Source organism: Petromyzon marinus, chromosome 23 (assembly GCF_048934315.1).
Source record: "Petromyzon marinus isolate PM22_M1 ecotype Great Lakes invasive population chromosome 23, UKy_Petmar_22M1.pri1.0, whole genome shotgun sequence".
Lineage (NCBI taxonomy): Eukaryota > Metazoa > Chordata > Hyperoartia > Petromyzontiformes > Petromyzontidae > Petromyzon > Petromyzon marinus.
Genome location: NC_133689.1, coordinates 1,505,708 through 1,531,396, shown reverse-complemented (window position 1 = coordinate 1,531,396; position 25,689 = coordinate 1,505,708). Strand labels below are relative to the sequence as shown.

General features: G+C 53.2%; 2 protein-coding genes across 3 annotated transcripts in view; one reads left to right on the top strand and one right to left on the bottom strand.

Moving 5' to 3' along the window:
• LOC116945142 (sodium/potassium-transporting ATPase subunit beta-1-interacting protein 3-like) overlaps positions 1 to 4,380 on the top strand; it is a 92,162-nt gene extending 87,782 nt beyond the window's left edge. Inside the window, exon 7 of the mRNA XM_032959311.2 lies at positions 337 to 4,380. Coding sequence (XP_032815202.1) covers positions 337 to 346 — 10 coding nt within the window. The 3' untranslated portion in view covers positions 347 to 4,380. The remainder of the gene's footprint in view (positions 1 to 336) is intronic.
• Positions 4,381 to 5,645: 1,265 nt separating this feature from the next.
• On the bottom strand, positions 5,646 to 24,474 carry LOC116945141 (neurensin-1-like). Of its 2 annotated transcripts, none has more exons than XM_076068913.1 (5): positions 22,977 to 24,474; positions 18,675 to 18,787; positions 14,323 to 14,505; positions 11,041 to 11,468; positions 5,646 to 8,236 (listed from the first exon to the last, which is right to left on the bottom strand). In XM_076068913.1, exons 3-5 carry the CDS (start codon positions 14,494 to 14,496, stop codon positions 8,218 to 8,220), a joined length of 621 nt encoding a protein of 206 aa, XP_075925028.1. In that variant the 5' UTR covers positions 14,497 to 14,505; positions 18,675 to 18,787; positions 22,977 to 24,474; the 3' UTR covers positions 5,646 to 8,217. The 2 variants fall into 2 exon arrangements, with proteins under 2 accessions (XP_075925028.1, XP_032815201.2); XM_032959310.2 differs by lacking the exon at positions 22,977 to 24,474 and adding an exon at positions 19,004 to 19,644.
• Positions 24,475 to 25,689: the final 1,215 nt, after the last annotated feature.

The following is a 25,689-nucleotide window of genomic DNA, read 5'->3' as shown; positions in this document are numbered from 1 at the left end:
TGCATTCTTGGAATTACACAAAGCGACATCAATATGCGTCTAGCTTGCGTATGTCCTCATCTAATCCGCGTGCTCCTCTTTCTGTCTTCAGCGCAAATTCCACGCAGTCACCACTCTGTGCTTGTCTGTGCAATGTTCACCCCTTTTGTGCCGTGTCCCTCGTCAATGTGGATGCTTGCGATTCATTGCCGCGTCCCAAGTTCCCCGTAGCATCAACAAAGCGCGCGCGAAGTCCATTTGTCAAAAGCAACGTTCCGTGATGCCAACACGCGAAATGATTTCTCTCTTTTCCTTCCCCCCCCACCCCTACGTCTTTCTCTTCCGTCTCCTTGAAAGGACAAAATAACAACACGCGCGAGTGACGGCCGAGCGGAGCAACAGAGACAAATCATCAGCTCGGGGGGGGGGGGGGGGAGCTGGGCAACAAACCAAGATCCTCACCAACGATTTGAGAGAGCGAGAGAGAGTGGCGAGAGAGAGATAGTTGTTTTCTTCTTCTTCTGTGTGTGTACAAAAAACGAATATCCCACTTCCAAGCACTTGCAAGCACGTGGACGTTTTGTCAAAACGAGCAAGAATTTATTTGCGGCGGTTCACGGCAGCCGCAGCAGCGGCGGCGGCGGCAAGCGGCTCAAAGAAAGAGAGACATAGAGAAAACAAAAACACGTCGAGAGAGTAGCCAGACGGGCAATAACAACGGCGGTAGCGGCGAGGAGTCTTGGCTCGGAGCCACGAGAAGTAGGCGGCGGCTGCTGGCGGCTGGACGCGGCTTCGGCGCCCGCCCGCCCGCCCGCCCGCCCGCGCCCCCGGGGCGGCGCGGGGGGTGGAAGCGCCACGGACGCCCCTCGCGCAGAGACGCCACGCGGAGTCGACCACCGCCCTCTGCAGACGCCCTCCCGCATGGCCCGGACCAGCCCGCGCGCGTGGGGCTGGGTGTTGGGAGTTGTTTTTGTTTTGGGGCCGTTCGTCCATCTCCTCGCGCGGTTCTCCGATGTGCGCCGTCGGCACGAATTCACCGACGTTTCGCTGCACGTGCCGGCGAAGAGCTTCTTCAGTAACGAGCCAGCAACATCGGCGCGCTGCGTGCGTGTGTGCGCGTGGCTTCGTCGATGAGAAAATATAAAGCAACAGCAAAATGTCATCGCCACTCAAGCCAAGTGGCAGGAATCCGTCGGAGCTCAACCCGAACGTGCTGTTGGCGGTCCTGATGGAATCAGCGGTGGAAACTCCACATTCCTAGGGCAAGTGCCAGTCGAGCCCCGCGTTCATCATGGTGCCCGCTATCAGCGTGTCGCTGCCCAGCTGATGGAGGGGGAGCGACCTTCGTTGTATATAAGTGGCGGCGTCGTTGTTTTGCTGTGTGCGTGTAAACCTCCGGTCACTCATCCCGTGGTTTAATTTCTTCGCGTTCGATAGTAACTTTTGATAATTACATGACAAAGTGTCCTTTTCAACCGTAATGATATAGCCTGAGTGATTACATACAATATGCAATACGGTATATATATACATTTAAATGCATATTATATGTACTGCAGTTAATTGTATACATATTTATGTGTTCGTCAAAGTCTTTATTTTATTTTGTCCTTCGTAACGACGTAGCGCCTATTAACTTTGTACATCTCATGGTAGGCTTCACAATTGTAATGGCCGATTATTTAAATTAACTCTCCTGTATGGGATTCAATAAGATAACCTTCAATAAGATAACCTTCAAATGTTACTGTATAATATTTTAGGAGCGCTGCCACAGTGGTGACCGTGCTGGACTTGCGACCCAGAGGTCGCCGGTTCGATTAAACCTCCCGGCGCGCCAGTGGAAGCGTCAGCGCGCCCTCTGCCTACCCAGTAGCAGCAGCAGCAGCACGCATTGGCACGTCACAATGAGTCGATCGGCAGGTCGCGTGGGTGGGGTAAAGTGTGGGTACCCCCACCTAGGAGTCTTCCCTATGGTCAGGGCGACCGCCCCGGGTCCCGCGCTTTTGGAAGGGGGGGGGGGGTTAGGATCCCGCTTCGAAGTCACGGTGTCAGATGTAATACTTCTGGTTTAGTTTGAAGGCGTTGGGAGCCCCCGCCTCCCGCTACGGAGGGCCCTAGTCGCCACCTCGTCCCAGATGTTTGGCCAGCGAGCAAGACGACGACAAATACCCTCTTGAGCTCCCTGAGGCCCCTCCGCCGGCAGTGGCGTGAGCGAGCAGTTGCGGGGCTACTGCACCTTCAATGAGTGCGATATGTGAATGGGGTCAATGTTACGGGATTACGTAAAGTTGGTGCTTCCGAAGCATCGTGCTAATCCCACCACCGCCGCCGTGAATAGCCAGCGACGCTGTTGCGCAAACTTTGCAAACTCGCTCGAGGTCTCCGCGTTGACGCCACCAACCGGAACGGCTCCGATTTGCCACCACGCTGCCCGTCAGACAGGCGGGTGGGGGGGTCCACGGGTTTTCATTCACTCACTCAACACCTACGCTGTTTATCTGCGGGCGTTTGCTACCGGACGATGAGCCATAACCAAATTGCAACGCAGTGATCATCACCACCTCCCAGGCCGTGTCCAGGTGACCCGCAAGGAGCCTGGTCTCACGAGACCTCGGGCAAGCTGAGCGGGATTTGTGGCTGGGCTTTTGTGGTCGTGCCGCGGACTGGCACGGGGCTGCTGCGTCGTGGGCACCCACAGGGGAGTGCACGGGAAAGCCATTGTTGTACTGAACTGCTATGCGGTCCGTAACAACTTCCCACCGCGTATGCTCCTCCCCGTCTTCACCAATCGCTTTGACCAGCGTGGCGAAGTATGGTCAAATAACCCAACGCAACCCGCGCAGCGTGGGGAGGCCCTCATCCAGCAGTGGATTAACACAAAGGCGATTAAGTGTACAGTACCCATAGACGCGCAGCAGTACATGTACAGTACAGTCCGTTATGCCAACACGTTGCTGGATGAAGGCCTCCCCATTGATTGTTGGATATTTGACCATACTTGATCATGCCGGTCGGTGCGCGTGTGAAGGTGGTGGGGAGTGCAGAACGGCGACGGCTTTTCCTGCACTGCCCTCTGCTGCCTACGAGGCCTAGTGCTCCCGTCTTTTGTACGCAGCCGGCACCCATCCCAGCGCTGTGCAGGCTCCACGCTGCTGAGATTACGCGATCTGACGGCATCGGGTGTCTTCTGGCTGCTGTGGTCATGGGCTAGCATCAGTATGGGGCGCCGCGGAGGCGAGATGTCATCTCTCTCGCCTGCTATGCAGGAGGTCGTGGGTTCGATCCCAAACCTTGACGCCTGTATATTTGGAGTTTGCATGTTCTCCCCGTGGTCGCGTGGATTTTTCTCCGTGTCCTTCGTTTTTTTCCTCCCCACATTTAAAAACGCGCGTTTAGAGTATTTGGCTGCTATGAATTTCCACGCGATAAGCCACTTCACTTATGGCCAGGTGGCTTCTGAAAAAGAGCTACATAGTTCTCGGTGGGGCCTTACCTGGTAAATTAAAAAAACCCAGTTTTATAGAATGCATTTCTCGTTGCCGGTAAACGTGCCCAGTTGTCGGTGCAGCGGCAGAGCCTCTCGCGGAGAGAGGGCGAGCGGCCACACACAGCCGACCTCGCCGGCACTGACAGCATGCGGCACTGACAGCATCGCTGGGGCAATTCGTCACGCGTCGATCATCAGCTCCGCCAAGGCGGCCCGGGCCATCATTAGCTGCCCCACAACCCTGGGAGGCAACTTTTACCGAGTTGATGGCTCAATTACAACGGCAGCTGCCACCGGCTGACTTCGCTCGAGACCAATTGTGAGAATGTGAGAAACAGGCCCACCGTGTAACCGATGTCACAGCCATAAACGTTTAGATAACTCGCGACTTAGATTGCGACGAGAATAATGACCGTCTATAAACTACCGGGCACAGTGGTGAGGATACGGTGGTTAGCGCACCGCGCTATGAACCAGGCGAGCCGAGTTCGAGTCCCAGCCACAGCTCACATAAGTGGCGAGCGGTCCGGGCCTCTCAACCTTTCACCAAGCCGCACTGACCAGTGTGGTGAAGTATGGTCAAAAAAACAATCCCCATCATGGCGCGAGGAGGCCTTCACCCATGGGCGGATTGAGAATGGCAGCAATTATGTATTTCTTTCGTATCTTTCCAACGACCGCGTAAGCGGAGCCCTTTCCGCTGGATTAATAACCCGATACTCAACAGGCGTGAGATTTTAGGTGCTGAAACGCAAGTTGGTCGACATTTGGTCAGCCGGCCTCCCTCCGTTCGGTGGCCTCGACCAGCGGTGCAACGCTCACCGACACCCGACACGCGCAGTCGCCGTGGCTTTGAGGCCCCCCTTTTTAAAGCCCCTGTGAATTTGATACGTAATAAACTCGATGTTTTACCATCCCTCACGAGCCTCGTTTATCAACGCGGCTCGCGGACTCGGAAGCAGGTGACCGTGGGCCAGGTGTGGCCGCGCTGACCCCATGGAGGGGAGGTGGGGGGGGGGGTGAGGTCCCAAGCACGAATTTCGTGGGCCCTCTTTTGGCTCGCACGGGCCCACTGAGGTGGCAGCAGAGACGTCGACGAAGGACACTGATGGAGCGAGATGAGAGAAATGTAGGCAATACTGTGCAGAGATGTCGTGAGATGTGGAAAGTAGAGATGCAGGCAGGATATCGATGTGAGATATCAATTGGAGTTCTCTGTTAATTGCAATGTTATGTTGATTAGGATACAAATTGGTGGCGATGATTTGAACCACCGTTTCCCCATGCATCCCGAGGCACTTGAGCTACCCGGGACCCTAACATCTCTTGCTGGGTCTACCCGTGCCGAGCGCTGCCACAGCTTTTGCTTTGGCAAATCATCAGTGCACACACCGGCGTCACACTTCACGCGCACACAACACACACTCATTGACGTGACCAAACATCCCGATGCAGGACTCTCTTCAGCGAAGATCAGCAGCAGCATCATCAGCAGCTATGATCAATCCACTGCTGGATGCAAGCCTCTCCAAGCTATCGCCATCTCTCACGAGCCTGTGATGTAACAATCCACCCAGCACCTGCAAATGGGCCAAATTAATTAACAGAGCGTCTTCCTTCGTGACAGCCTTGCCCTATACATTTTTTCACATTTACCAAATGCACTATGTTATTATTATTACTATGGTTACAAGCGGTGATTTGATGTACGATGACACACAAGCACGTATTGACTCATGATAATTATCAGCAGCGGCGGCAGATTCGGTTGTCTCGATGTTTTTTTTCCACGATTGTTTTTATTTCGATGACAACAGCACAACCACAAGGACGGCCCACAAGCACGACGGGTGGGGTCAATGCGCCTGGCGCGCACTGGGCCGTCCCCGCGACCCACTGCTCCGCACCACGGCCTGCGTCTCCCGCACGCATCCCCACCATCACCGCCACCATCACCTTCACCACCATCGCCATCACCACCACCACCATCACCTTAACCACCATTATCACCATCGTCATTACCACCACCATTACCACCACCATCATCACCACCTTTACCATCATCACCATCGTCATCACCATCACCACCACTACCACCACCACCACCATTACCACTACCACCACCACCACTACCACCACCACCACTACCACCACCATCACCACCACCACCATCACCACCACCACCACTACCACCACCACCACCATCACCACCATCACCACCACCACCACCCCAATCCACGTGCCGGCGGCCACAACCACGTGGTGTTGTGCCGCTCCTGTCTAGAACCCGACGCCGATGTGCAGGGTGCGGCACAAACACAGCGCAGGTTGACGCAGCGGCGCTGTGACACCGGCCGGCCTAATGGGTTGCCACCTGTCCCTGGTCTTTCCAGGATTGTCCTCTCGTTGAGGAGGTCGGTACCATCCTGGGAAATCAGTCAGTCCGCGCGGGACATGAAAAGTCCGAGCCCTCCCCCCTTCCGGCACTGTGAGATATTCCATTTAGCCGGTTTCCTCCCTTCGCTAAACACACGCCATGAAATCGGTGTCTGCCAATCACCCCGATGGAGCGCGCACCCTCACTGTGGCTTTCCTGGGTGCATGAGTAATCGTCACCAATTATGTTACATTCCCAAGACACGTCGCGGTTTCGTCGCGCCTCGGAGGTGGCGACCCTCGTGGCCACCGAGCCGCTGCTCACGGAGGCAGAGGTTCGGTGCCCCGTTATACTTTCCCGGCAATGCCGCATTAAGCTTCATTACTAACAAACGAATAATCGCAAAAAACGATCAGCGCGACGCAATGCGGACTTGTACGGCAGCGTCGATATGCGACCGCCTCTCAAAGCGCCGTACAGGCCACAGGGGGCAATGTTTATTTTACAGATACAAGCAGCGGATAAAAGGACGGTCTTGAGGCTGGACTTGAACAGAGGCACGCAGTGGACAGCACAGATGGCTTGGGGAATGGGAGTTCTATACCACGCGGGCAGCAACCTCCGTTTGCAACACGGTGGCTTACTAAGATTGCGAACTATGCCACGTGGATTTTCAGCATGATATGCGAATCAGGATCAGTATCTCGCAATGTGTGTGCGTATGCTGAACTTCTTTCGCACCGTACGTAGCCAACCGTGCATGCGATCGTGTGCTCCCTTCCCCCTCTCCCGCCTCGGAAGGAGTTCATTATTAAAACGATTCATTCTGGAATGAAGGGGGGCCGCCACAGCGACGCATTGGTCAGCAACACTGGACTTGCAACGCAGAGCTCGCCGGATCGATTCAATCTCCCGGCGTGGCAGCTGAGACAACGGTGCAAACGTCTTAAATCCCCCCCCCCCCCCCCCACCACCGCTCACCCAGCAGTACAAATGGGTAACCCCGCAGCTAATCTATGATTGGCCGGTCACATGTGGCGGGGTAAAGTGTGGGTAGTCCTACCTCTTCCAAGACGTCTGGAAAGCATAGAAAAGCAGGCCCTCTAGAGCGTCCTGTGGTGGAGGCTCTTCTGCTAGCAGTAGAGTAAACAAGAAATTACAGGGCTGCCCCTCTACCTCGGACAAAAGCGCGTATCAACATTGTGGTGTTTTTTTTGTAAAAACAATTAACATTAACGCCACCCATCGGTGCCACCTATGGCTTCTGAGCACTCGATAAATGTCGCGGCAATGACCCCTTTGTGTAGGGGTCATTTCCACGACACACAAAGAGCCCCCCCCCCTCATTCCCCCCTTCGATTGCCGATGTCCGGAGTGGAACTGAAGATCAGACAAGGGGCGAAGCGTTTACAAAGCAAAGCACTGCTCACTTTGCCCAAGATAAACATTATCTCCACACACACACACGCCACACACACACGCCACACGTAAACACGTGCCTTTTGTGCAAGAAACAGTCACTGACGGCAGGACGAATGGTGAAACTTAACATCGGTCGCAGACGATCACCGTGTGTGCATCTGATCGTGGTTGTCACAGAGTCATGGCCGTGCCAGAGGGAAGGTTGTCGCCCTTGGACCACGCCGCTCTCAGATGCGCTGTTTGGCGCGACGTCCGACTTTTTCACTCCAAGTACTGCAAGCCTTCTTCAGGAACCAGGAAATGCACTGGTTCACGAATAAGGGCCCAAGCACGTGGTACGAAACATCGGACATCGATGCACGAGGAGGAGGAGGAGGATGGGGGGGATTGAGAGCGACTGTAGCGTAATCACACACGAAACAAATGGCGTCACTCAAAAATTAATGCCCCGTGCGTGACGCTCACGGACGTGGCTGTTGCAGCCGACGACGGTGATGCATCATTTGTGGGATGCGCCATTTACCATGCGGTGGAGAGGTGGGGGGGGGGGGGCAGTTTGAGAATCAACCGCCCTCGGAACTGCCACGGCAAGCAACCTGAACTGCTTTGGAAAACTCGGGGACACGCCAGTGGCACGGCTCAGATGCACGACGCACGACGATCAGTTCCCGGGTTCTCCCCAGCACACCAACCGTCGGCTTGGCCAATCTACGGCCGTCAGGCGGCCCCCTCCGCTCGGCGTCGTCCCCGCGGGGGGGGGGGGGGGGGAGCGGAGCGTCCCTCGCGAGCGTTCTTGTTTCGTCAAACGGACCCGGCTGGACAAGTCGGCTCCACCGGCGTCGTGGACGGAGGTGGTGGAGCTCCGGGTGGAGGTGGTTGGGCCTCGACGCCGGTCCTCGGTACCCGATCGCCGCAGCCCGGGGGGGGGGGGGGGCGGGGGGGACGCGGATCACTTCCAAAGCCTGCGCCTTGAGAGGTAAAGAAGAGGTGAAGAAGAGGTGAAAGAGAGGTAAAGAGAAGCGTTGCGGGGGCTTGCTTGGGCCACCTGGTGCTGCAGAGTGGGTCCCCTGTGCCCGTTCTGTGGCTCCAGAGCTGGGCCCTCTGCTGACTTTGAGCAATCGATTACTCTGCCGATTAGCCGTTTGGTTACTCAACGAACCGGACAACACGAAACACCGCTGTACGGGAGGTGAAGGGCAGGGCTTGATGTGGTGTACCCACTGATACTGCTGGGCGTGTGTACAGGGGCGGCGGAGGGGATTTAAGAAACCTGCCCCGTCGTTTCATCTGCTGCGCCTGGACATGGAGTCGACCGGGCGACCTCTGGATTGCAAGTTTAGTGGGCTCACCATTTCACCATGGCAACTCACCCAATACGGAATAGAACACAGACATTAGTAACGAGACATGGGTGGTTTTTAAATCGGGCACCTGAGCTCACTCACTTTCAATTCCCTATTTGCTTCATTGCTGTTACTTTATTTTTTTGTTTGACCGTTGTCATTTTGACGACCCGGGTGACCCTCGCAAATGAGTCTCATGTCCCGGTCTCGTGAGTACTCACCCTGCTTACACCAAAATCAACTCGACTCCAGGGTCAGGGCAGCCTCACTGGATCTCAGGCATCGCTGCAATTTCATTTACAATTCATTGGGGAAGCTTTCTCGCAGTTCTGGTCCCTACCTGCCTATTTCCTTTTAGATTTGAAGTTTTCGTGACTGCAAGGATCCATACTCTTTGGGTGGTCCTCAGCAAAACTGATTATGTGGGCCAATTTATTAAATCCACGTGCGGTGACGGAAGAGATAAATAGGCAGAGATCGATATGAAGTGAGATGCGAAAAAGATGTAGGTAAAACATTAAAGATGTATTGGGATGAGAGTATTTGTATAAACAAGAGATGCAGTGAAACGAGAGATGCAGACCAGGGATGAGGGTTGACTTTTATATATTAATTAGCTTGATATATTTGATAAGTTTTTCATTCGAGCTGAAATGTTATACCCCGCTATTTTTTTATATTCACGAACCCCTTCAGCTGCTTGGGGCTCCATGCACTATAGCACGGTTTGCTTTGTTGCGTTTTCACGCGCGTCTGCAAACGCGAAGCCGGCGACAAATAAAAGCATTTTCTGGTTTTCGTTCCGAGGATTGCTCCCCCTGACCTCGGCGCTAATGCGGAGAGAGACACCGTGCACGTCAGAGCGCGTTTGGGGGGACATCAAAAGACCCTTCGTAATCTTCCCATCGAGATGCCCCATGCGGTCGAACGAAAAAAACACGCGTGAAATGTAAACAAAGCCACCCGTTGCGTTCATTCTTCCGGCTACTTAAATGACCGCGATGAATTATTCCGCACGACATCTCCCGTGCAAGACGCGCGGCTGCGTCATCATTGGCGGAGTCACATGGGTGTAAACGTTCAAGGGCAATTCCCCAATCTAAATTCTCGAAAACAGATATTGGCATGTGTCACACCCACGTGCAGGTTTACCCCATACCTGAAATCGGACCCGACACGATTCGTAGTCTTTCAAACAATGTCGATCAAAGAGTGGCGTAACGTTTATGTTGATGCACGTTATGCAACTTCGTCGATGCGTCTCAAGGAAGATTGTATGTTTTATCTGTGTGTATTACCTACTGTGACGTGGATCAGAAACACGGACAAAGAGGATTGAACAAAACACGAAAAGTAATGAAGCACGGAAAGACGCATGCTCGGAACCACACTGGGAGATTGAAGGATTGGACGACGTGAACAAGTTTGAGACGTCATACCTACTGAAGAAAAGTATCTGTACGCAACGTTCCATTCTGTATCTCTGCATGAAGATACAACTAAGGTGCAGTCCATCGACTCTATTGGCTTTAGAAAGCAATATTATCTAGCAGCGTTTGTTGAAGCAAGAAAACTGTACCGGTTTTGATAAGTCGGGTTTCGTCAGCAGTGTCACGCCTATCACATTAAATGCTGCTGAGTCGCCACGTGCTATTGGCAAGCGCACTTCGTCTAAACAACGGGGCCCTGCTCAACAAAATAAACAGGGTTTGTATACAAACGCATGCGCTGCTGCGGACAATGAGGAGTAAAAGCAGAGCCAAGTACAACTCTGTTCTGTATCTCCACGTGTAAATAAACACATTTTCTAGTCCATCGGCTTGAATTTTTTGGTCGTGAAACGACCCTTGTCTGACAACTGGGGGTGACTGACAACAGAGCTCATACTGTGCAGGGCAAAGTGACTCCTGCTGCTCAAACGAACATTGAGGCATTGATGCTCATCCCCTGTTGGCAGCCCTGAGCCAGTGGTGGAAATTCCACGTTCCTATGGCGGGGGGGGCGGTGCTTGTCAATCCACAGAACCACTATTGACTTCCAAACAACATGCGGTATTAATTTGTATCGACCGCGGAGGGTTGATGGGCTGCGTCAACCCCCAATCAGGATTTGAACTCGCGACCTTCCCGATTGCGAGGCCGCTCGCTCTCCCTCTGACCTCGTGTAACCACCACCACCACCACCCTGGCAGTGGTTCTTCATTTCAAGGCCCGCGGGCCACTGGCGGCCCCTGGTGGCCTTTAATGCGACCCCCGAAAATGCACAACAAGTGAAAACACCCCATCATTATCGTGCTGCTGTCAAACCCCCAATGGTTTCCAATGTCGTGGCGGCCCTCACACTGGTGACGTCTTATCGGCGAAAGCGGCCCCACCTCTGAAAACGAGCTAAGAACCCTGCCCCAAGGCCAAGCGCCCCGTGCCACTCACCCCGACTTGGGCACGGCCCCGCTGGCCACGGGCCGCACTTCGTGGAGCAGCAGCCGGTTCTCCTGCACCACCTCCTCGTCCTCTTGCTGCTGCTGATGATGATACTGCTGCTGGTGCTCCGCCGTCATCACCTCACCACCATCATCATCGCCGCCGCCACGGCCCCGTGCGGCCGCCGCGGCCACCAGAAGACTCCCCGACAGCGCGGCGCCTCCGGCGGCGAACAGCAGCGCGCCCGCCAGCTTGGAGCCCTCCAGAATGCGGTTGAAACGCGCCGCGCTCGGGTCGACCAGCAGCACGTCGCTCACGCCGCCCGGGCCGCCGCCGCCGCCGTTGCCGACCGCCTCGAGGCGAGCCGGGGCGAGGTAGGCGGTCAGCATGACCGCGGCCCCCGTCAGCATGCCGAGCAGGCCACATGCGAACCACGCCTGCGCACACGCGGCGCAAGGGGGGCCAAGCAACGGGCGCTCGGCACAGGTACGGGGGCCGCCGCCAGCGGGAGGAGTCAACTGCGCTCTCGGCACGGGGAGATGCGGCAATCGCTCCGGAGGGGGTTGGGGGGGGATGCCCCCCGCCCTCCCCCGCCCCCCGGCTCCCCACCCCCCCCCCCCAATATTTTGATTTATCTTGCACGGTCGCCCCCCAGGCTACGAGATACCGCGGCTCCGCTTGCCGAATGCAAACGCTCACGGTCTCGAACATTTAACGCTGTAAAAGGCGCCGCGTCTTCGCAAAATGCAGCCACTAAACAGCTCCGTAGTACTTATTTGCAATATTACGTTACTGCTGTAATGAGATAAAAACATAAAACGTGGAACGTAAATGAAATCATGTTCATAAAAATACATTTGAACCTCCATTTAAATACGTGTTTTTGTTCTTTTAGACTGTTGTTGAAAACAAATCTCGCGGTGGTTGTCAGGGGTGGGGCTGGCAAGGCACCCGTGCCTGCCGCACGCTCGTTACGCCCCTGGTCACCTCTGAGGTCGCTACATAGAGGCTGGGGACTTGGTGGCCCTGGGAGGAGTATCCTGCACAGCAGGCACGTGGACGTAGGCACGAGATGCTTAGCTGTAACCGCGTGTGAAATGGAATTTAACATCAGCGCGTGGGTTGTTTTATCATTCGTAAATATCTGTTTGTCTTTGGCGTTAGGCCCGCGCAATGATCCCGCCCGCTCCTGCCACCCGACACAGCCAAGTGACATCGTCGCATGGCGTTGTGTACAGGAGCTTCACGGCGCGCCAGGGATGATTGTGTCAGCTCGCACGGTTGGAATCGAGCGGCCCACCCTGGTAATCAGTGCGGGTGTAGGAACCGGGGCGATATCACTGCGCGCAGTCGGCTTCACCAGCGGACGTTTGAGAGACCCGTGAAGACGTCATGATCCGAATTTTTAAAATTAAACCGCACAATTACTCGTTTGGGATGATACATTATACAATATTGTGCAGGGCAATTGTCGTGCGCCTACTGTAAGGACGTGAAAGGTGCCTCCTTGAAAACTCACGAAACTCCTGGGTAAACAAACGCCAATAATGACAATGTGTCTGCCGATTTTTTTTTGTACAGAACACAAAAATGTCCCTGATTTGTTGCGGCACCCCTGTGTGTGTGCCCTGCCCCTTTGGGATGTTTTGTAACGGGAAGACAGAAGAGGTTTTGTTAGCTCATTAAACATCCCCTGGTGAGGTTGAGCCGGCAGCAGACTTAAGTCGAAATGATCGCGGGTCCGTCTGCGCCACTCTAACGCGATCCGACACACTCGGGTTGAACTGTAAAATCTGTCTGGCTCGTTTGGCAAGACATCGAGGCATGGAACCAGTGTGTTTATTTCCGATTTAACGAGGCCGATTAATGAAATGTGTGTACATGTCCTGATATTTAATTACACGACTTGATGTGATGATTTCATATTTTTTTACATATCCATCTGTCTGCACGACTTTGGAATTCTCTCCCACGTTATTATAACCTTTCTGAACTCTTATCTATAACAAGTTTAACAGTGCTGTTTGTTGCTGGCCGCTTGGCATTTTCGGGCCATTGGGCCTCCTGTGCTTAGCAAATATGATACGAAAATATAACAATTCCGGCTCCATACATAAACCACAATTATGTTATCACAGAATAACAAATCCATATAATCACAGAGCCAAACTGGGACCCGTTCAGCTATTGATATTTTGAGAGTAAAGCAAGCAATGGTATTGCATTTTTTCAAGGCCAATATGAAATAAACCCTTCAAAATACAACATTCTAATAACTATTCACGTCAGCATCCCTCAAGTGTCCCATTATTTTTTGCTGTGCAGTGGAATACTCAACTAAAAACCAATCCCTATTTTTCTCGGAAGAAGGGTCATTACCATTGTCCCAAATATTGGGATTTTTTACAACAGTTTCATATCTCACTGGGTCGCTCGCAGACTGAAGTAGGTGACACGTGACTAGCAGACAAAGCCATAGTGAGATTTATACTGGATGTGATGTGCTTCATACAGAAATACTTTCCGGACAGACCCAGCTGAAATTAAGCTCTGGAAATTGGGCAACGTGATTGACACATGACGTTAAGTTCGTGTTTGCACAGCACAGCCAATTCTTTGTTTTTAATTTTTTTCCATGAAATAATAATTGCAGTTTTGTGTTAATAAACGTTCTCTACTGGTCTATGATCGTTTACTGAGTGTCTCGTTCACTTTTCTCTATCCCAATAGGCTCTGTTTATGCCATGAACATTGTTTGGAAAATCAGTCGTGTCCGGACCAGCGGTGGTGGTTGCTGGGCTTTCAATTTATAAACTCCGAGTGAGATGACAGAAGAGATAGAGACTCGCAGGCGAGGTGAGATGAATTTGGACAACACTGGAGATAGTGAAATGAGAGAAGAGGAATGGCGGTGAGACCAAAATGTGATGGTACGAGAGAGGGAAAGATCTCGACTCGAGACAGAGCTGTAGAAACCTAATTATGAATCGCAGATGTAGCATGCTGATGAAGGAAGAGACAAGCTAGAGGTGGGCGAGATTGATTGCTGTTCAAGTTAATTCACTTATCATGTTCATCGGTCTGCGATGGCGCTTTGAGTGGCACAGTTGTGCCAGAAAGACGCCACGTGTCTCAGCAAAAAGGAAAAAAAAAACTAAAATTTAGCTTGACGTTCACAAATAGTTTTCATTGTTTTGGTTGCGCATCCAGGAGCCCTTGATCTGCTTGGGGCTCCTGCGCTTTTGCCGAGTCTTGCTTGTGCACGCGGGCGCTACCGGCGAGCAGCGGCACCTTGCACGCCGTGGAGGCGCCGGCGGCTGCCTGCGCGCCGCGCCGCCCGCCCGGCCGCAGCAGCGTCTCCTCGTCCGGCTCCGAGCGGCAGCCCTGGTAGAAGTGGTCCAGGTAGGAGCGCACGCCGAACGGCGTGGCCGCCCCCCGCCGGAACCCGCAGTCCTGGCACGCCATGCCGCTCGCCTGTGGAGGGACGCGGGTCAAGGGGTCGCGAGGCACCGAGGGTGGACGTAGGGGTACGGTTTGACGAGCGCAGCGCGACCCCCGCAGCTGCCTATGGGCAGGGCCGTCCATGGGGCTGGGGGGGGGGGGGGTTAGGGGGAAATCCCACCACCCCGTGACGTCGAAGGGCAGGCAACCCCCCAAAACGCGGGGCTCGGGCGGTCGCCTTCTGCAGGCTGGCGTGCACGGTAGTCGCCCATCCATGTTGGTGGTGCACTCGGGGGACGTATAGACGTTGCTCCATTGCCCCCTGGCTGACAACCTATATCCACAGCAACCTACAGCACCTGTTTTATGCACGTGTGGGAATCAATAGCAGTATTTACATGTACATGTGTGTGCATATGATATGGCCACGTGACATTTATGATAGTGGAGGTGAACTAGACGGAGTAAAAACAGACGAGGCCGCATTAACGAGACGAGCAAACGGACTCTTGATACGCGTTGTGGAAATGTGTTGCCTTAATAAAATGGGTCGATCATGGCATGCCTGGAGCTAAGGCCATTTGTGGTAGGCCATCTGTACGGAAGGGGGGTGGGGGGCGTGCCCCCTACTGAAGAGTCGTGACCTACACTGAAGGTGAAGCTAAGATGGTACTTCAGCCAATGCCATGGTCTGCCACCGCACCTCGCCATCGCTTCCTTCGGACAGATTTCGCAGCAGTTGCAGTCAACTGGTGTCACTTGCAGGGCTGTACACCGAATCTGTGGTTATAAATGTCGCCCCCCCCACCCCCCCATACTAAACGGTGCTGCCCAATTTTCTGTGCTGGAATCGACACTTCTTGAAAGAGGCAGCTTGCAGCCTGTCATTTCAAGTTGTAGGTGACTCGTTCGTGTGGCCGATTGGGGACTCCTCCGAGCACCGGGTCGTCACTGCTGCACGATCGCCGGCGAGGCTGCGCGACTTCAAACGCCGCCAAATGACGGAGCACAGTCAACCCCGCTGAAGCAACTGCGGTGGCATTCTAGATTTGAAGCTTTCGTGACTGCAAGAACTTTACCGAATAAAACCAAAGAGTATGCGGTGGCATTCTGATCGTTCAATTAGACACCGCTGCACTCATTGACCGGCCCGATCAGGTCTTCTGCCTCGCACGCCACTGCAAGGGCCACACAGGTGAGAACGTTGATCCATCCACGCGTAATCGACATGAGGGATTAAGTTGATCATCTCCCACCTCGACTCCTCGTGTACGGACGAGTGAATCGCAACTTTAATCATCAATGTGCAGGTTTTAAAGCCACCCGACGTGCGTCAGGTGAGACTAAATGAAAACGAATTTCTCTAAAACTGATTTGTGTGATTAGTTTGTTGTCCTTCCTCCGCACCTCCGATTAGCACGGTTGGCTCCGTACGGTGCGAAAGAAGTTCAACAAACATACAATTAATTGCTGCTTCTGCTGCTGCTCCGGCCTCCGGTCAATTTGTGAAGTAGCCGGTGGATCACGATGTTCTCTACGCTTTGGTCAGGGTCTCTGCATGTGCCGTTTCAGGTTTCCCTCGATTTTCCACTTGTGAAGCTGGTAACCGGATCCGGTGTGGTGGTGGCGGTGGTTACGATGGCGTGTGTCGTGCGCGTTCGATTGAGTCACGGGCATCACGTTGTTTGTTTTTTCTTCTTCCGGAGAATCCCGGTACCAGTTGATTCACTGGTGGGATCCGATGTCGGCCGTTGGTTCGAGACGTCGCTGTTCACCCGGAGTTGTCTCGCAGCGTTCATCGTCGATGTCGATCGTGGGCTGACGAGGACCTTCCCCGCCGATCTGCAAGGAAGGACTTGCGGGACGGGACGATGGCAACTCGCGATGTTTACGTGTCGATTCGTCCCCGCCCCGCTCCACCCCCCAGCGATTTGAAGAATTGTAACGAGAAGGCGTGTCGCTCTGCTGTCTCGTGCTTTGCCGTTGCGTTTGCGTTGTTTCTCGTTTTGTCTTCCGTGTCGATTGTTCGCGTGATTTTCAGCATCACCATATCACCATCAGCAGTGAAAAATCCGCTGCTGTATGAAGGCCCTCGCAGGCCGTCGTCATCTCTCACGACCTAACAATCCGCCCAGCACCTGCACATGGCTACACCTCGGCAGTAGGCGTCCACCCGTGTGCGTCTTCCCTCCGTTGGCTGTCACTCCACTGTCAGCCACCACCATCATCCATTCTAGCGGCGTGCTCTGCCCAAGCCGACATTTATGAAATATTTTCACAAATTATACGAGCGCATTATTTGCATAAATCGTTTATGATTTATCGTCGCGCATACACACACACACCGATGCATGTATTACGAATACCAATAATCAATTATAATCATTTTTGAATGTATGCGTTGTTACGCCGCGCCGCATGGCAATGAGGCGTGGCGGGGTGCGAGCAGGGTGGGTCAGCCTGGAGGTGAGGACCCGTGATAGAAATGGGCCATTCGTGACCACGGCGTTGTCTCCGATAAACACGCTCAGGCCCCAGGTAACGGTTCTTGTCACCTGCGGATGGGCTTTGGCATAAACAACATCACACAGCGTGGCGAATTAGAAAAATTGAGAGTACATTGTTTGTGTGGGCAATGATCGTCCGTGCCTTCGGAAAAGCTGTAATCGGTAATGAATAAAGAAGCCTGGAGTCTGGAGGTCACTGCGTGACAGAGAGTGGGGGAGGGAGGGGGGCAGGGAGAGGGGCCAAGGGTCAGGTCTGGGGTGGGTGTATTGCATTCACCTTCACATCACAGTCATCCCAGAAAGCTAGACGCAACAGGATCGTACGCACACAGAGATGTGCTTTAATGAACTGGGCGACACACTATCAAGATCCAACTTCTGTGTTGTATGACAGACATAAAACGATTTAGCCGTGTACTGTATTAGTAGTAGTAGCAGGCAATGTTCAGCCACTCGTACAAGCTCTCCACATAACCCCTTCCACCGTATGTTCTACTCCAATGGGGTGTTTTCCGCACGCTCTGACAACAGAGCAATGCAGGAATTGCACAAAACGAAATCGCGTGGTTCCCTGCGTACCGGCATAACTCCATGTCATCCATGTTCCTGGACCACCGCAGCTCAAGAAGAAACGTTAAAACACCCTCAGTCCACGATGTGGTCATTCAACAACAACAACAAATATCACCGCTGTAATTAACCACGTCTTCAACTCGCGTCACTGTCGGCGCGAGTACTCCGCCGCTGTCGCGGAGAGGCACTCCTCGTCACCCGAACGAGCACCGCGCAGTTCAGACCCCGCATCGTCACCGCGTATTGGCAGTAAGGAATCGCCCGACGGCTACATTGGTCATGGGTCTGCGCCTCGCTGGTTTACTTCGCGCGAGGCGCGATGTCGCCGGGGACATTGGCAGAGCGTGCCTCTCTGCCGCACGTTGCACTTCCCCGGGGTGTGTATATATAATTGGCTCGCTCGAGTGGAGAAGCACACGTTACGAAATTATTCCCGTGAACCTACTAAGTACACATTCGTTCGTAACGAGGCTTGTGCAACTCTCTCCCCGCTTGTAAAGGAGCTAAGCGCGTTCAAGGTGTAGCCCTGCAATTATTCGCTGACACCCCTGCTGGCGGAAGGGCCTAAGCTAGAGGGCGCTTTCACGGTATTTTATTTTAACTCTTCCACGCTGGACAGAAGACGCCTTGGGAGAGGCGGGGATACCCACACATTTCGCCACCGCACGCGACGTACCGATCGACTAACTTCTGCACAGGACTCATACTGCTGTGTGGACTGACGTGGAGAAATTTAATAAACTTGACCACTTGGTTTAGATCAAATGTAAGCGGCGACCTCCAGATTGTAAGTGTAGCGCACTAACCATTAAACCACGGCAGCTTCTTTAAATTACTTTACACTCTGTGGGTTTCACGGATCCCAATGGGATCGCATTTCTAGACGCTGTTGGTAGTTTGGGGGAGGAGGGGGTGATAGTGGGTTTAGTACACATGGTGGTGGAAGGGCTCTCAAACGTTTAACATCAGATGCCCCTAAATCCGTGGAAAAGTTACGAACAGAATGAACGCCCCGTCAACAACAGCCACCCCACCGGGGCGATGGTGATGATGGTGGTAGTGATGGTGGTAGTGATGGTGGTGGTGATGATGGTGGGGAGACGTGCGGGAGTGTCTCCTTGCCTGCTCACAGCGCTGTCCGAGGTGCTGAAATCCGTCGCACCGTCAGCACCTGCAGCAGCAGCCCCAGCGACAGCACGGAGGAGCCTCTCAGCACGGAGTAGCCTCTCATCTCTCTACACAACACATAAGCGCACACCTTCGTTCTGTCTCCCCGCGGGAATAAATAACTACGTCTTATCAGCCTATGTATTGAATTTCCAGACCGATATTCTCTAGAAAGCACTTATGTAAGCAACCAAAACTCTGGACCTGGTTTCGACAAATCTGGGTCTCACCAGGAGAGTCCGTCATAAATCAACAAAAGCTGCTGGATTGACAGATGTAATTACCAAGAGCGCTGCATTGAAATTACAGGGCGATGCAAGCTACACCGTGGATTGAGCACAAGCGAGGGAGAACGAAGCAGATGTGACTGTGCGGCTACCGGCCATGCAAGGCTGCGCACACACACACATACACTCGCACAGGCGCTCGCACTCGCCCGCGAAGGCACAAGGCGCTTTAAATAATCCGTGTCGCCTCGCTCCTCATTGACGCCACAGTGACGTAGCGAGTACGCGAGCAGGGGGCGCTCAGAGCTCCGCCAGCCCCGATGAAGTCTCGCCGAACCGACGCGCTGCATCCTAATGCAGCTAAGCACGCAAGACAAAGATGATAAAGATCCCCCGTGTAGCCTTAACAGACTGTTGGGGCAAGTGCTGTTAGCGAGCACCTATGAAGGCCGACGCGGCAACATGAGGGGGTCGGTGGCCAGCAATTACCACGCCTGGCTGCCTTTGTCTCCCCAGTGGCGATGTTTTTACACACCGTACCAGGTACTCGTTTGAGACCGAGTCGATCTAGGGGGGAACCAAGGACTGGATCAGATAGTCGTCAGCTGTTGCTGAACACAGGCTCAAAAACGCCAAGCAGTCAGCAACGAACAGCACTTTAACGTTGCACAATATGAGAGTGAATAGGCTTCTTGAACGGAGTAAGGTTATACGAACCTGAGAAAAGAGACGTGGATGCGAGGGAATTCCAAAGGTGAGCTGTGCGAGGGGAGAAGCAGAAATAGAAGCATTGTGACCTTCGGTGTAGTGAGGAGTGAGTGGGTGAGTGAGCGGGTGATGTGACCTGTAGTTTGGTGAGTGAGTGGCTAATGTGACTTCCAGTATGGATGTGTGGTGGGTGAGTGAGTGGGTGATGTGACCTGCAGTGTGGTGAGTGAATGGTTGTTGTGACCTGCAGTGTGGTGAGTGGAGAGGTAAGTGAGTGGATGATGTGACTTGCATTGTGGATGTGGGTTTCAAGAAGTGTTTTCTCCAATTTCCTCCCACATTCCTCGTACCAAATATGGAAATTGCCAGCATACTATCCCAATGGCAGCAGGACCCTCCTGATAAAAATATATATTATTGAGATTTTCCTGGGTAAACATTCGGCATTATTATTCTTACATGCAACGCGTGTTTGGCATAAAGCCTAATTTCACATCGACGCGGCCATATTGTGCGAGTGACTCACAGCCCCAGCATTGATTGACGAGCGAGGCTGGCTGTTGCTTCTGCTGCTGTCTGATTGGCGGATGTGGGCCCACAGTGACACAGAGACCCACTGCTATTACCGTGCAGAGCGAGTCCAGTAAGCAGGATTCAATCCGCCTCCACGTGCCACCCACGCGTAGCAGGCGACGCGAACACCGAGGGGAGGACGGACGGGCGAGTAGGAGGAGGGGTCAGTTTAACACGGAGCAGGCTTTCATATTCTTTTGGTCTTTCGGTAAAGTCACGTGGATAGGTTCAAATTACTAAAAAAAAATACATAAACAAACAATTAATTTGAACCTATCGACGTGACTTTACCGAAAGACCCAAAGAATATTAATTCCTGCAGTCACGAAAGCTTTAAGTCAAGACGTAGCAGGCTTTCGCGACCAATATTATTCATAATAAAGGTTGTTGTGTTAGATCCCGTGAGTATAAATGAGTCATAACTCTCCACCACCCGACACAGCCAGTAAGGTTGGTCACGTAAACAACAACGCGCCAATTAGTTACTACTTCAGCCCACCGATGTGTTGGAGAGTAAATCCACAACAGGAGTGCCTGCGATGGTGCAAGTGTCGTATGTGCTCCAGAATCCGGGGTCGCGAGTTATTGTACGGCTTGTTTTAGTTCCCTTTTAATGAGGCGACTCATGCGCACGCATTGCGATCCTTGTCAATCCACTGCTGGACGAGGGCCTCTTCGCGCTGTCGTACGATATGATGGGGGGGGGGGGGGGGGAGTTATTCGACGATGCATACTTCACGAAGTGTTGTTATAAGCGGATGAACGCAGCGGAAATGATGACAGTGATACTGACGGACGGCTAATATTCAATGGATGGACGGTGAATGTATGAATGTAGAGGAGTGATTGTGACGACGATGATATGAGATGATGATGACGGCTGATTATGACTGATGATGGATGACTGATTATCGTATAATTGATTATAATGTATTCATCAATAATACATGACTGAGTAACGTTTAATGATGATCATGATGGTGACGATGATGATGATGATGACGGTGGCGTATCGGCGGGTAGGCTTGTTTGGACTGATCATTGTAACCTTTTCGCAGCATTACGCGCTTCAGGCGCTCGCAATTATCGTGACCGAAGATGCCTCGGAGACCATTCACGATCGATCCCAATCGATATGATTTATCCACGGTTTAGTCCTGGAAGGTCCTGAGCAAGAGAGACTGGAGGTCAAGTCACCTCTCCCGGCAAATATCCTTCCAATCTCAGCCAGCGTTGCCACCTGGCCTGGTTTTTCCTGGACCGTAAACTTGTTGATGCAGTCGTCCTCCTCGGAAAAACGCTGCGCATTGTTATTCATCTCCCCGCGAATTGTTCAGCTGTTGTAACACGGGTTAAGCGAGCGCCAACGCCACTAATGCATTGTCCTAATTAACACCACATTCCGATAACGCGCAGCTCTATCCTGATGGGTGCCTCGGCTCAATTTGCGCGAGCGGCAAAGTTATATTTGGTCCTCGCTGGATGACGTCGCTCAAAAACGCGGTCATTAAACACGCGATGGCAAAAATATTCATCAACGCACCGACACGTGCGAGACAGAAGTACGCGCCGAGACGATTGGAGACGCAGGCTTGCTCGGAGTCACATCAAGAGACGGAGAGAGGAGCACGTGCATTGGAGGACACGCGCGCAACGTCGTACTCGAATTGTAAATGTTGTGGGTTTACTCTCCAACACACCCGTGTGCTGAACTCGTAACTAATCGTCATTTTTGTTTACGTGACAAACCTTAACAATTGGCTGTGTCGGGTGTTGGCGGGTTTAACAACTCATTTATATGCACGCGATCTAACCCAAACACCTCGATGATTGGAGACATGAAGCTAATTGTTAGGAAAAGTGAGTGGGCAGGAGACGTCGTTGGAAGTGATGATGGTGGTCAAGAATAGTGAGCGAGTGGCAGCAGAGGATTGAAAATCGGCAAAGAGGTCGCCCACCGAAGAGATGGAACGATGAAATCCGCTCGCGTGCAGGCAGGGTGCTCGGTGATCTTTATATCGCAGCACTGAGGGATGATGGCAACAGCTTCGAGCGGGGGGGGGGGGGGTTATCTAGCCGTGGATATGTCGTGATGACGATGACGTGCACGCCGATCGGGCCCTGTGGGTGCTTTGTGCTTTGACGTAATTGCGTAGTAAGCGGCGCTGCTATTTTAGTACTTGGCGAATGACGCGGATTCTGTGACTAAGCCTCAGGAGCGAGAGGGAGATAAACTTGGGCGTGTTAAGACTAATTGTTGTTGTTTTACAAACTCTGCAGTGTTCTGGCCTTCAGAGTTCCTGCTTCCACTGACTGCAGCGTTACTCTGGCCTTCGTCTCGTCGAGAGAGCGTGAGGAGGGCAGTCTTCCTCATCCTCCGAGTGGACTAAATCAGCCCAACATTGAGTTCGCTCTCGAGTTGTTCATTCGCCCCCGAACCCTCACGCGCCTACCCCCGCCCTCCACCCCCCCAAATTATCCTCTCAGCCAATCGGTATACTTGGTAATGCCGTTTATATAATGCACTAATATATTAGGCACTTCTATATTAGACATTTAACGTGTCTTTGTTCTGCCTCAGTGCACTGCATACTCTGATGACGCCTCTAGACGATGCGAGCCTAAGTCTTCATCCACATTCATAGTTAACTCCTTGACTTTATATATATAAAAAAAACGTATTCGTTGACGAATAACTCCCGTCACTGATTGTGTTGAGCAAAAGTCGCACTCGGCGACACCGACTTACGTGACAGGTGGCTACGGCGGCGTGTTGGGGAGGAGGCCTTCTTCCAGCAGTGGATCGATCGCTGCAGATGATGATGATAACGATGACCAAAACACCCACTCTTCCCACGGACGCACGCATTTTGCCCAATTTGTCCCCCCCCCTCGAAAACGACGAAGATTGTCGGATGTGACGAGCCGGGGACCAGGAATAAGAATTTAGGGAAGTAAAAATGTAATCTGAGAGGGGCCCAATTGTCCCGTGAATAAGCCCACTTTCGAGAAGGCTCGCTTCCAGAGCCGGGATCCCTTCCAGTCTTTCCACGTTGCCGTCGGCGTCTGAGTGGAGCCTGCACAAAACTAATTGAGTCATAAACGCATAATTAGGTGCACTGCTTTCTACACCCTGTCTTTGGAAATTACCAGAAATTGGCTGCACCTGGCAATGAAGCTCAAACAGCTTGGAGCTCAATGTATTGGCCACGCTTGTAGCCGGAGTGGGGTATTTACATCCCACGGGCCGTGTGCGACCCGCGACTTCATGCCACACGGCCCCACAGCCACGTGAGACCTACCACGTCGATACGGCCTGCAAACGAGACGCTTATCCATCGTTGTCACCATTCTCCCCGCACTACTAATTAGGTCTATGGCTTCCCCAACCCGCAATGGGCAGCGTGGTGAAGTATGGTTCAACATTTTACTTTGACCCTCATCCAGCAGCGGAATGTCAAAAAGGGCTACACAGGTACGAAAATCGCGAGTGTGGCACTCCGTAGCTCAGCATCCAACAAAGGCCATTTGGGGGGGGGGGGGGGGAGTAAAAAAACCGAAACAAATTGTGACATTTATAAAATCATGTGGGGGAAAGGCCAGCCCTTATCAGGCCACAGTGCACGTGCACCTGAGTGGAGCCCCTGTGATTAACAAAAGGAAATATATAAATGCACGAAATAAAATGAGAGAATAAATAAATACGTCTAAAACGTGAGGGTGGGTAGGGAGGACGGTGAGTCATCGACTCGCACAAAATGTCAGAGGGGTCTCGCGCACAGCACCGGACGGAGCTGCAGTCACGCACGCGCAGGGCGCAGTGAGTGAGCTGCATCAGATATTACTCTGAACCAAGCAAAGGCATCGGGGTCCCAAGCGGTTCAAGGGGATCCCACATTACTTTAACATGTATGTGCTGTATACTGTATACGGATGCACCAAATATCAGCCCGCATTCAGATCGCGCTAAACACAACGAGGAAATCCCGCCCCTAACTCCACCCCCTCTGTTTCTCATCTCGAGCTCCGAATGGATTCGGATCCCTTTGTCTGTCTCTCTCATTCCCCTCCGCTTCATCTCTAATTTCTCGTCTCTCTACGCTTTGTCCACATGTCCCGGGGTCTCGCCACATCTCTGTCTCTCGTCTCGTTATCTTCTCTCGGCTCAGTCGGAATGATTGTAAATTGAAACGGGGGGTGGGAGAGACCCCATAGGCGGAGTTTTACTTCTATATTTGGGGGCGGGAGGGGGTCGCTTTGTCCCTCACATCAGGACTCTCGGGTGCAAATTGATAAAGGTGTCCAGTTTGGGGGGGGGGGGGTGGCACAGGGGGGCAACGACCCTCTGTGCCCCCCCCCCGGCCAAACTACGCCCATGGGAGACCCTCAAACAGAATTTCTGCTTCGAGCCCCCCCACCCCATAATTGGGCCAGCACCTCCGATCAGCACGGTTGGCTACGTACGGTGGGAAAGAAGTTAAACGCACAGTCCACGCAGCAGGGCCACCACCACGGCCCTCCAGCGTTGTTTTGGTGGCTCCTCGTGCTGCGTGATGCTGCGCCAATGCGATCTTGATTTAAACTCCTACGGAGCAGTCTCCAACACGAAGAAGGGCCGTACTGCTTTTGTGAGAGATGGGGAATTATAGCCACATCGGGGTACAATTGGGGTGGGAGGGGGGGAAGATACAACAACAAAAAACGTGCCAGTGTGGCTTGAAGGAGGCAGGGCGGCAGTATGCCAACACTTAATTTGTCACGCGGAGGGCATGGAGAATTGATCCCAGAGAGCGCGCCGCTTCAATTGGCCCCCATCTGCATGGAGCGGTTAATGAGCAGGCGGTGGCCACTGTCTGGCGGCCAGTCGCCTTCCTTGCCTCGCCACTGCTGGTCGTTTGCCATTGGTGATTGTCTGGTGTCAGTGATGGGGGGGGTCACTCACGTCGGCTCAAAGCCACGCAGCACCGCCACCAGCAATCTGCGGCAGGTTTCTGTCTTCGCTGCGCTCTCGGCTTGTCTGTGCCGCGCCGCGTCCGGCAATGTGGCCAGCGAGTCTCTTCCGCGCGTGCTCGCTCGAACCGGCAACCGAAATGGGCCAGAATTTGGCTGCCGAAGAAGCTCCCAGCAGGTGGAGCGCAACGTCCGACATCGTGGAGCCGAGGCGGATTACAATATACAAAGACAAAGACCCCCCGTATAGCCTGGACAGACTTTTGGGGCAAGTGATGTTAGCGAGCACATATGATATCCGGCACGGCACACAAGGGGGTTGGTGGCCAACATCAGGCCCGACCGCCTTTGTTTCCCCAGTGGCGATGTTTACACTGATTTGAGGCTGAGTCGACCACGGGTGGCTCAGGACCGGTTCAGATAATCCTCACTGGTGTTGGCCGTGAGCGAGAATCGAGCTCGGGTCGCTGGATTTGTAGCGCAGCGTAGCGCTGACCGCGACACCACCGCTC